Source organism: Silene latifolia, chromosome 10 (assembly GCF_048544455.1).
Source record: "Silene latifolia isolate original U9 population chromosome 10, ASM4854445v1, whole genome shotgun sequence".
NCBI lineage: Eukaryota > Viridiplantae > Streptophyta > Magnoliopsida > Caryophyllales > Caryophyllaceae > Silene > Silene latifolia.
In genome coordinates this window covers 151,489,419-151,500,092 of record NC_133535.1, presented here as the reverse complement: position 1 = coordinate 151,500,092, position 10,674 = coordinate 151,489,419, and the positions used below count along the sequence as shown (strand labels likewise).

At 40.5% G+C, this 10,674-nt stretch overlaps 1 protein-coding gene across 4 annotated transcripts; it reads right to left on the bottom strand.

The window, feature by feature from the left end:
- Positions 1 to 906: 906 nt before the first annotated feature.
- LOC141606387 (uncharacterized) lies at positions 907 to 5,935 on the bottom strand. Of its 4 annotated transcripts, none has more exons than XM_074425490.1 (7): positions 5,529 to 5,935; positions 4,878 to 5,232; positions 4,134 to 4,296; positions 3,597 to 3,773; positions 3,424 to 3,507; positions 2,005 to 2,083; positions 907 to 1,700 (listed from the first exon to the last, which is right to left on the bottom strand). In XM_074425490.1, exons 2-7 carry the CDS (start codon positions 5,222 to 5,224, stop codon positions 1,258 to 1,260), a joined length of 1,293 nt encoding a protein of 430 aa, XP_074281591.1. In that variant the 5' UTR covers positions 5,225 to 5,232; positions 5,529 to 5,935; the 3' UTR covers positions 907 to 1,257. The 4 variants fall into 4 exon arrangements, with proteins under 4 accessions (XP_074281591.1, XP_074281593.1, XP_074281594.1 ...); XM_074425492.1 differs by having other exon boundaries at positions 5,569 to 5,933; XM_074425493.1 differs by lacking the exon at positions 5,529 to 5,935 and adding an exon at positions 5,374 to 5,387.
- Positions 5,936 to 10,674: the final 4,739 nt, after the last annotated feature.

Genomic DNA, 10,674 nt, shown 5'->3' with positions numbered 1-10,674 from the left:
CTGATCATGAGACTTCAACCATCAGCTTAAGGTTTTGGTTGAGATGGTTTGTTAAGATGGTATCAGAGCCAGTGTGACCAGAGGTCATGGTATGAAGGGGCATGTGCATTAACCACTCTTCGAGCCCAATAGGCACTTGAGTGAGGGGGCGTAATAGGAATAAATGTAATTGTTGGGTTTCAACCGTCACCTTAAGGTTTTGGTTGAAATGATTCATCTATCATGGTATCAGAGCCAGTATGACCAAAAGGTCGCTAATATAGGAAGGCCTGCAGTTGCATCCACAAGCCATTCGTGTGAGGCAGGCAGCAGCGTGAGAATATAAAACTGATCATGGGAGTTTAACCATTAGTTTAAGCTTGTGGTTGAGATAATTTCTTGACACCATACTCGACTTTTTTTTTTTGGAAATCGTATTTACTCGGAAAGATGATCGAAACAAATCGTCACTTATAGGTTCGAGTAATCGAGCGAGATTAATCCCTCTAAACACGACACCGTCTTCTAGAGAACTAAATGGGTGGCATAATACGATCCATGTGGCCATGTTGCTTGACACACAGTCTTACAAGTTACGTCCATCATCGAGAAGTAGCAAATTTTAGTATTGTTTTTTAACACGTAAAATCTACGTAGTACACAAACTGAAATTCAGACCACATTCCTAAATATCTTCCGGAAGTTGCATAACATTGTCGCAAATTGAACACTCTTTGTTTGCCGGACGGACAAATAATTTGTACCAGTTGGTACACACACCATTTTCATACGCATTGACGTCGTCGGAATTGTGTGAAATTATTTGACGGAAATTGTTACTCACACTCAACCTGATAGTTAATCAATGAGATTTCCATCGCGATAAATGAATCGAGAAATTAACTAGAAATTAAATGGTACACCGTATAAGGGAAGGATGAAAATACCCATCTGTAAATGACTGTTATTACAGTTTGCCATCATGTTGAGGCAACAAATCGAAGAACAAAACAGAGTTATTCTTAGCAGATTAAAGTTACAATCTGCATGCTACATACTACTCTCCCTAGGTCTCCTGAATTTGGTGTCAAGGCGGGGCTGAATTTTTTTTTTGTTGCTTTTTTCGTGTTTTGGGGGATTGGAGAGTGTTGACGAGTTCTGCACAGATGCGGAAAAAGAATGACGACTGGATCTTACCGTATACTACAGTATTACCCATCCGAGGGAGGGACAAGTCAGTAATTCATAGCCTGCTAAGTGCCGACCACGTTTTCTCTATTACAATTTACTGCTGGTTCTTCCAAACCTTCTCGCGACTCCAAAGATGACGGCCTTGGTCAAAAGCCCTCGGTCAAGGCTACACGCGAGAGCAACTGCCCCGCCAAAAACCAGAAACTTTGGAATGTTTATTCCCTTTTGTTGCTTTTTCTCGGGAGGAGCTACTTCGGTAACTACGTCATCATCTTCGGAAAGCACGGATCTCAAGTATTGTGGGGTGACTTTGGTGGTAATGTGGGCCATGGTGGCTTGGGCTGAAAGTGGTCCCCCGGCCGCTCTGACCTTTTGGTAAGCCCTCAAACCGGGGTCGATCTTTTTAACAGCACCCCACATCCCTTGTCGAACACCGAGCTTGGCTAATTCCCAGGGAATACCCATGTCTTCATGGTGGAATAGAAGTATTTCACAAGCTGTTACTTGCCCTGTGCCTCTCTTTGACTCGACTGCATCACATGGTCAACATAACAACATTAAAGTTTAAACCTGTCAATTTCAACTTTTCGCTGTTTACGGCCTCGCAAAACTGATTTTGCAAGACAGGTCTATTAATCGTCAGATTATAAATAAATTCGGTTTTAACTGATGGGTAGATGGGTTTGTCTCACACCTTTTACTGAGTGAAACCGTCTCTTGAGAGATTAGCAAAGGAGTGCAAGACCAAATCTTTTCGACTAGTACAAAACTACAAATTCATTTAATTATCATGGTCATTACGGAATGGGTAAAAATAGAGAAGGTCAAAGGTACCTGGACGAATACACCAACTTGAGTAATACAGATCCACACGTCTTGGCTTGTCCTTTCTTGGCACGGTATTGGGTATTCCCTGAACCAAGTAAAAGAGAAAGAAAAGAAAAGAAACGTCATTCCTTGATTTATTTTGAGTTTTATGAAGGTGGATAAGCATTTTTTGGTAAAAAAAACCAAAAAACGGATAATGGACGCGGTGCCCTTGAGGTTTGAGATTTTGCCCGAAATACCCAATTTTTCTATCCGAAAAACTTTAAAGGCCATAACTCGGGTTTACAAGCTCAGAAAGTGACGGATTTTTTTTTTCAAATTGATCATCTTTTTGAGATCTACGAGTTGAAAAAAAAATCCGAGTTTGGAATTCGTGACCAAGAGATATGGTCACTCAAAGTTTGTTCGGTCAAAATACCGACATACAAAAACTCATAGCCAGAGAATCCAAATACGACAATTTTTTTTTTTTTTCAAATCGTAGTCCACAGAAAGATGATCGATTTGAAAAAAAAATTATCACTTTCTGAACTCATAAACACGAGTTATGGCCTCTTAAAATTTTCCGGATCAAAAAATTGGGTATATCGTGCAAATTCTCAAACCTCAAGGGCACCGCATGCATTTTCCCAAAAAAAAATTGTTCAAATGTTGTTCTATAATCTGTTTCATGCAATAAATATCGAATTCTCCTGAAGGAGCGCACAGTAAGTGAGAATCGGGGATCACCATTGGACTGAAGCCGCTTATTACCGGGGGAATGGAAGGAAAAACAGAGCAAAGTAAAGCGGTGGTGTGGTGGAGGTGGTGGTCACTACTCACTAGCGAAAATAGATAAAAGAGTGGGTAACACTGATCCCACAAAGGGAGTACAATAGTGTGCGATAACAGTCACCAACTTTCCTCAATTTCTTCTTTGTTTCGACCTTAATGAACTCATAAAAATATACCCTCGAACCAAGCAAGACTTTTTTTGGTATTGGTCGAGTTAGGATCCTCTCCATTACCTCAAAAGTACTTCATTGTCCATTACCTCTAATTGGTCATTTTAATATATTATTCTCCTACACATCACCATCCATTACTTAATGTTATGACCGTCAGATTGTTTCCGGATTATATCTAGACCGTTGAAACGTAATGGAGATGAAATGTGATGGAGAGGATCCAAATTGGCATTGGTCTATCAAACGCATTTCCAGATTCCGCGACTCCTAACAGACACTTCAGTCTTCACAGTCCCTAAGAATTACGCCTATAGGAAAGTTGGAGAAATAAGCCAAACATTCGATGACACTGTTTTTTCTTATGCTAGGGTGGTAGAGAACTAGAGCATATAATTTGCCAGCAGTTCTAGTGGTATGCATCATCAAAAATCCTACTTCAATGTAGCGAGATAAATCTGAAAGAATCAAACAGCAATACCTTTGTCACACAGTAAAATGTTCTTTCGGAATCCCATATCCTCCGTCCAACGATGTACTCCCTGTCACTACAGAAGAACGGAAACTGCACAGAGAACCCACCAATTTGTCATTCAAATGCCACCATATGTTGACTCCTTCACAGCAATGAACGAAGTAAATAAAATTCCTTACCTTGCGTATCCATTGCACAATCATAGTTCCAGTTGTACGAGACTCCTCAAGAGTTTCATGGTGTATAAGCATGTTATCCCACTTTGCTCGAAATTCGTCATCCCAAAAGAAGTCTCTGACCATCTCAGGTGTCGCATCTTCAAAAATTGTACTACTACGATATTGAGGGGGACCAGTCTGCCAAACGCCAACCAAAACCAAAATCATACAAATTGCAATCCTAAAATTTGCATCTAATCGACAAACTCATAATCGTGCCACTCTTAATTGCAATCATCTCATGCTAAAATCAGAAACATCAACGAGGACTACCTTACATGCCTACAACAACCTACATCTAACGCCTATTCCAAGCTTTTCATCTCTCGAAATTGCTCTTATACGAGACGGTCTTACATTTGCCCTATGCGACCATCACAAATTAAGTATCCTAATTCAGTTCTAAGGTTAGTAAGTTGGCCTCATATTTTGTATCTATCCTAATTCCTACGCTGTCAAACTATGTTCTACAGTACAATACAGCAAGGTAAAACCTACCTCAGGGTCTCTTCGCCAAGCACGATAGCTCATAGTCGGAGTAGAGCGGTCCATCATCTGAATCCAAGGCAAACCTCCATCCTTCTCCTCCACAATCTTATGCAAATGAATCAAATCGCCGTCATTCACAGCAGGATGTTCACTACCTCTGAGCTGAGACGAACTGAAATCAACAACCAAAATCCCACCTTCAGAAGGGTAAACACCACAGCTATAAAAATCCAAAACTATACAAACATTCTCCAATTTTTTATGGTAGAAAACTAAACCTAATCTACAAGTCTACAATACTAGCTTCCAAAATTTACTAAAATATGACATAAATGATGAACACTTCAACCTAACATTTCCACAATACAAACATTCCAAAGCAACCACATGAGAAAAGACCAAACTTTACACCAAAAGCTAACCAAAATCAAATCAGTAAGTCTCTCTTAGGACAACACGGGTCAACTATGCACCCACTTGCATATATAGGACAAAACTTTTGTCTCATCTATCATACTTGACCTGTTTTAAGTTTAAGACGGATATCAAGAATATGTGACCAGACTATATTCAAATAAGCAACATATGAGCAAGGTAACAATCAAGCACAAATCATAATCGATACTACCTCCGTCCCAATCATTTGTTTACATTTGATTAAAATACCGCTTACAAAGAATTAAAAATGTAAACAAATGACCGAGACAAATTACAAACAAAAAAACAAAAGCTAGAATCCATGAATCAAATTACCTGCAACTGGCATCATCAAAAGAAAATGTAGTCACATCATTAACCCTATGATTATCTTCCTCAACTTTGCAACTTGAACCATTCATGTTAAATGCATTCAAACTTTGGCTGATTGAAGAAAACCCTTTGCAAGGAGAAGAAGGAACTGAAAAATCCACAATTTTTGCCATAAAAGAATCAATCTTATTTCTATCCCACCATCTTGGTTTCCATGCCCATCCAATTACAAGACCCACAAGAAATGCAGTCCAAATTGGCATTATAAATAACATAATTTCAATCATTAATCCTCCTCCAATTGATGCAGGTTTCTCCAATATTCCCCAAATTGCTTCAATTATTCCCATTTTTAGACCTAATTATGCAAAACCCACAATCAATTTGATAGAAATCAAAACAAGTAATCCTCAATTTACCCCCAAATTATGTAATTTTCAATAAAGATCAAAACTTTGACCTTCAATTTACCCAAAATGAAATAAATTGCAATACCCACTAAGTAATTTCAATAAAGATCAAAACTTTGACCTTAATTTACCCCAGAATGGATTTTATTGCAATACCCACTTAGTAATTTCAATAAAGATCACAACTTTTGACCATAAATTTACCCCCAAATTAAGTTATTTTAATAAAGATCAAAACTTTTACCATAAAATTACCCCAAAATGAAATAAGATGAAATACCCACTAAGTAATTTCAATAAAGATGACAAGTTTGACCATTAATATGCCCCCAAATTACATTAGGGGACTTATATTGATCTTATTTGAAATGGGTTGTAAAAGCAACAAGCTTGAAAACCCAGAAATATTTATTTAATTAATTAAATTAATGATGATTTATTCCCAAGTTGTGCAACAATTGGGAAATAAATAAGAAAGAGGGAGGAAGAAAAAGGATGTGAGGTTATTAATAGAAGAAGAGCTTATGTGTTGATGATGAAGAGAGAGGAAGGGAGTGAGGAGAGAGTGATTGGGTGTAACTGGATAAGGATGAGGAAATCTATCCTCCTCTCAAATTACAGAAGAGCCAAACTTTTGAGTTCATTTTACAGAGATGAAATCTTCAATATGGAATTGTTTAAACACAAATTCTTGTTTGTGACGGCACATATCCGTCACTCTTGAGTGACGGATACCTTTTTACCTCAAAGTACCCACCTTTTCTCTCTCTGCAACATTATTCATGTGCTCCCCTTTCTCCACTAACCCATTTTGTTACCATTTTAACTCACAAAATATCCGCCACAAATGGTAACCCGTCACAAGGGAGACCAATTGTTGTTTTTATAGGTTACAATTTTTTAATGTTTTTGGTGATCGCCTGATAGGGGTAGCTGAACGATTTTGATGTTGACGGGATTCAAACACCGGTCCTGAGTATTATCTCTTATAACATATGATTAACAATTAAATATTCACAATTTAATTATGGTAATAATAAGGTATCTTAGTAACTATTAGGGCAGGCCGTGCCCCGGCCCAACCCTCCCCTCGAGCCACTTTTGACTCAGCCCGACCCGCCCTTATCTCGGGTGATTTCGGGTCCCCGTGTCAAGTCCAATCCGCCCCTAATCCTGACCTGCCCCATAGGGCTGCCCTAAACCCGCCCTTCTGGTCACTTTCTGCTCCGCCTGCCGCGCCTACATGTAGCTCGGCCCGGTTCGGGACCCAAGTCAAGCCCGACCCTACCCAACCCGACCATTTGACCAACCTTTGTAACTATAAGGGTTGAACAAGTCTAGATTTAGTCTTAGAAAATTGAATTGTAATATAGATAAAAACCAGATTGAATACATTTAATTTAAGTCGGTCATCAATGATTCCTCGATTGTTGTATTTATATTCTTTTTTTTTTAGCTTGGTTGACCGAAATTTGTTGCTTTGACAAAATGACATGATATATGCATTTTTATATACAAAAAAGTTGTTTGCAAATTATTGAGGTTTTATTTTGATAAATTAAAATAGATAGATAAGGTTGAGTTATTTAACTTTGATACTTTTTTTTATGTTAGATTTAGTAGCTTAAATTCATTAGCTCTTGCTTCTATTTTGTCAAGATTGAATCAGACTAATTAATAATAACTCAGTGAGACTAGTGTCTATTGTCTAAGATCAAACTACACCTACTTTTTGGTTGACTCTCTTCGGTCCATCAAGTTTTAAAATTTTAATCTACGGTTTAGTTAAATTAAACTTGATATCTTTCATCGACACTTAGCCCTAATCTCCAAAAACTATCTTGATATTAGAGTAAAGGAAATGTAGGTGTTTTTATTTTAGTTATTTTTTAGTGGTTATATACTTGAAGTCATTTAGTCTAATTAATTAATAGTCTCATATTTGTATTATTTATAAGTCATATGGATGCAAATTTGTCTCAAGACCATGTGGTTGTAAGGTGTTAATCCACCAAACCAAACAAGAATAGATAGCATTGGTCTTTATTAATATATGAACAAAGATAATTATTTGTGGTTCTAGGAATAAAAATAGTGACACTTGAAACAAACAACAGAAAAAAACAAATTTGTTAGAAGTTGGTTTTGTGTTTCAGTCGTAGTTTCGTATTTGTATTTGCAAGTATTCCATTTAACCCTTTTTAGGAATGATTACGTCAAAGAATAAATGTAACTACCACTCGTTCTATAAAAGTATTGAGCCCAATTTCTCTCCATTTCTTAAAAGGAAATGGAGAGGCAAGTTCTTATTAATGGTCCGGATCGTATTTTGACAATATCTAACGGTTCTAATTTTACGCATAAAAATAAAGGAAAATGAGAATGAAAGGGGATATTATTATTTAAAGAGATTGTGGGAGGAAATGGAGAGAAAGGAAATGGAGAGGATCCATTTCCAAAAGTATTAGTATATGATAACAATTTTCCTTTTAACTATATTTTTAAGGAAGTAAAAAGTCGCATTTGAATTTGACCATAAACAAAGTTCCCTCTAGGTTTTCTCCTTGGGAGGGTGCCGCCCCTAGGGTTTGTCTAGGTTTCCGCCCCCTGCCAACAGGGATCCATATACAGACAAAAATCACCTTTTCTCATCGTAAATCGCTTTAAAGTATTTGTTTTGTACGGTCCTCTTTTCTCTTTCTTGCTCAGTAGGGTTTGTTTTCTTTTGGTGTTTTGGAATCTGTGTTTTTTAATATGGCGTCGGCTAGGGCACAAAACCAAATCAACTTAAATTCTCTTGCGATGGATGAAGTCGATGACAGTGGGAGGGAGGAGAGGCCGGTGGAGGTGGATTGGGTGGTGGATGACACAGAAACTGCGCCTGAGGCGAGTTTGTGTGTGGTGGGGCGACTATGGACGGAGAGAAATATCAATATGAAGGCTTTCTTAGATACCACGATAGGAGCATGGAAGATGCGTGGTGAAGTGGAGGGAGAAGTGGTGGATAAACAGCGGAAGATTGTCACTTTCAAATTTAACAGAGAGGAGGATAAGCGGAGGGTTCTTGAGGAGCAACCATGGCACTTCGAACGACACATTCTCGTTCTCTCAGATCTCAAGAATGATGCCGTCCCTTCAGAGGTACCACTTTTCTTTTCCCCTATATGGATTCGGGTCTATGATCTTCCCATAGGGGGACGACTGAACTTGGAAAATGCTATTAATCTGGGAAACGCTGTGGGTGCGTTTGTTTCGGTTGATAATTCGGTTAACCCCTCAATTAACAGGTCCATGCGGCTGAAAGTTGTCATTGACGTGCGCAAACCTCTGATTGATGGGATTAATATGAAAGGGAAGGGTGGGAAGCAATGGAGAGTGCGAGTGAGTTATGAAAGCCTACCCATTTTCTGTTATGTGTGTGGGCGAGTAGGGCACGGAGAGAAGGATTGCAGTGAGAGGAGGGGCCAGGTGGGGGAGGGGAGGAAGTTCGGAGATTGGTTGAGGGCTTCACCGTGGAGGGTAGGGAGGAGCTCTAAACCTGAACACGAGAAACCAGGCTCGTGTGCAAGGCAACTGTTCGCGGAGGAGGATGAAGAAGGAAGGGAGGAGGAGGCCCTGGAAAGTATGGTGTCTATGCTACGGGGAGTCTCGTTGGGGGGTGAGAAGGCAGTACAGGGGAGAAGAGAAGCACAAGAGCCTGAGGTGCAGGGTAGTAAGGAGGGTTTGAATAACGGGGCCATACAACTCATTGAGGAGGGAAGCAGGGAGGGGGAGGAGTCTGGTAAAGCCAAAAAGGGAGTGGGTTTGGCTCAGAGGAAATTTGTGAAGGTTAGGAGAGAGACTACAAAAGGGCAGCGAGGGGGTGAGGAGGAAGAGGTGGGGAGGATAGTAGTGGGAGGGAAGAGGAAAGGAGGAGGAGAGAGCGGTGATGAAGCGCATGGAGAGAAGGGAGTGAAGAGGCGAATTGTGGAGGTGTGGGTCATGTTTCGATCACTTGAAAGTAGCGGATCTTTGGCGGAGACCCGACCGCGAACAACAATGAAAACCTTAAGCTGGAACATCGGGGGTTGGGCAATCCCGGACAGTTAACACCCTCCGGGATTGTGTGTTGGAGGAGTGCCCGAACATTGTCTTCGTCATGGAGACAATGATTGGTGAGAGGGAGTTAAATAAAGTTAAAGGGAAATGTGGTTTTACTAAGGGTCTGTGTATAAGTAGTAGAGGTAGAGCGGGAGGATTGGGGATGTGGTGGAGAGAGGTGGAGGCGGAGTTGATCTCTTATAATGACAACCATATCATGATAGAGATTAAAGACGCTGATGGGGTGCCGCGTTGGAGAGCTGTGGGGATTTATGGGTGGCCTGGTAGTGAAGACAAGCATAAAACTTGGAATTTGGTGCGTCAGTTATATAGTATGAGCACGGTTCCGATCATTATGTTTGGGGATTTTAATGAGATTCTTAGCCCGGAGGAGAAGGAAGGAGGTGGTCACAGGGGGGAAAGACAGATGGATGCGTTTCGTGGGGCTTTGGACGATTGTGCACTAAGGGATCTGGGTTATAGGGGAAATAGGTTTACGTGGCAGAGAGGAAAATCCTTCCGAACTTTTGTTCGTGAAAGGCTGGATAGGGCGGTGGCAACGGAGAGCTGGTGCGATTTATTCCCGAAAGCCGAGGTCCTTAACTCTCCCATTTATGCTTCAGATCATGCTGCTTTGCTCATTAAAGGGGGGGGGGGGGGGATGATAATGAAGAAGCCATAAGAGGACGAAAACAGTTCAGGTTCGAACCTTTTTGGCTTTCGAATGCGGGTTGTGTGCAAGTGGTCACGGAGGCATGGCAGGATGGGATAGGGGAAGATGTGGAAGAGAAAATCCAAAACTGTGCTGTGAAGTTGGCATCGTGGGCTAGGCGAACTTTTGGGGATATAAAGAGGAGACTTAAAGAGAAAGAGGAGGAGCTGTCGAGGTGCCAGAAAAGAGACCCGTCGGCCGATATGCTAGAACGTTGTCAGGAGCTGGTAAAGGAAGTTGATGAACTCAGAATGCAAGTAGAAACGTACTGGTACACGAGAGCAAAGAAGCTGGAATTACGCGACGGAGATCGAAATACCTCATATTTTCACCATAAAGCTAAACAAAGAAAGAAGAGAAATAGGATCGTCAGCCTTGAAGATCATAATGGCCGAGCTTGCATGGAGGAAGATGAGATTAGTGGAATTGTGACAAGGTATTATGGTGAGTTATTTTGTTCTAGTGGACCAGTGGGAATTGACGAGGTGTTGCAGCGGGTTTCGAAGGTGGTATCAGGGGAGATGAACCAGGTCCTTGACTGACCGGTCAGTGATGAGGAGGTTAAGCAAGCGATCTTTAGTATGCACCCACACAAAGC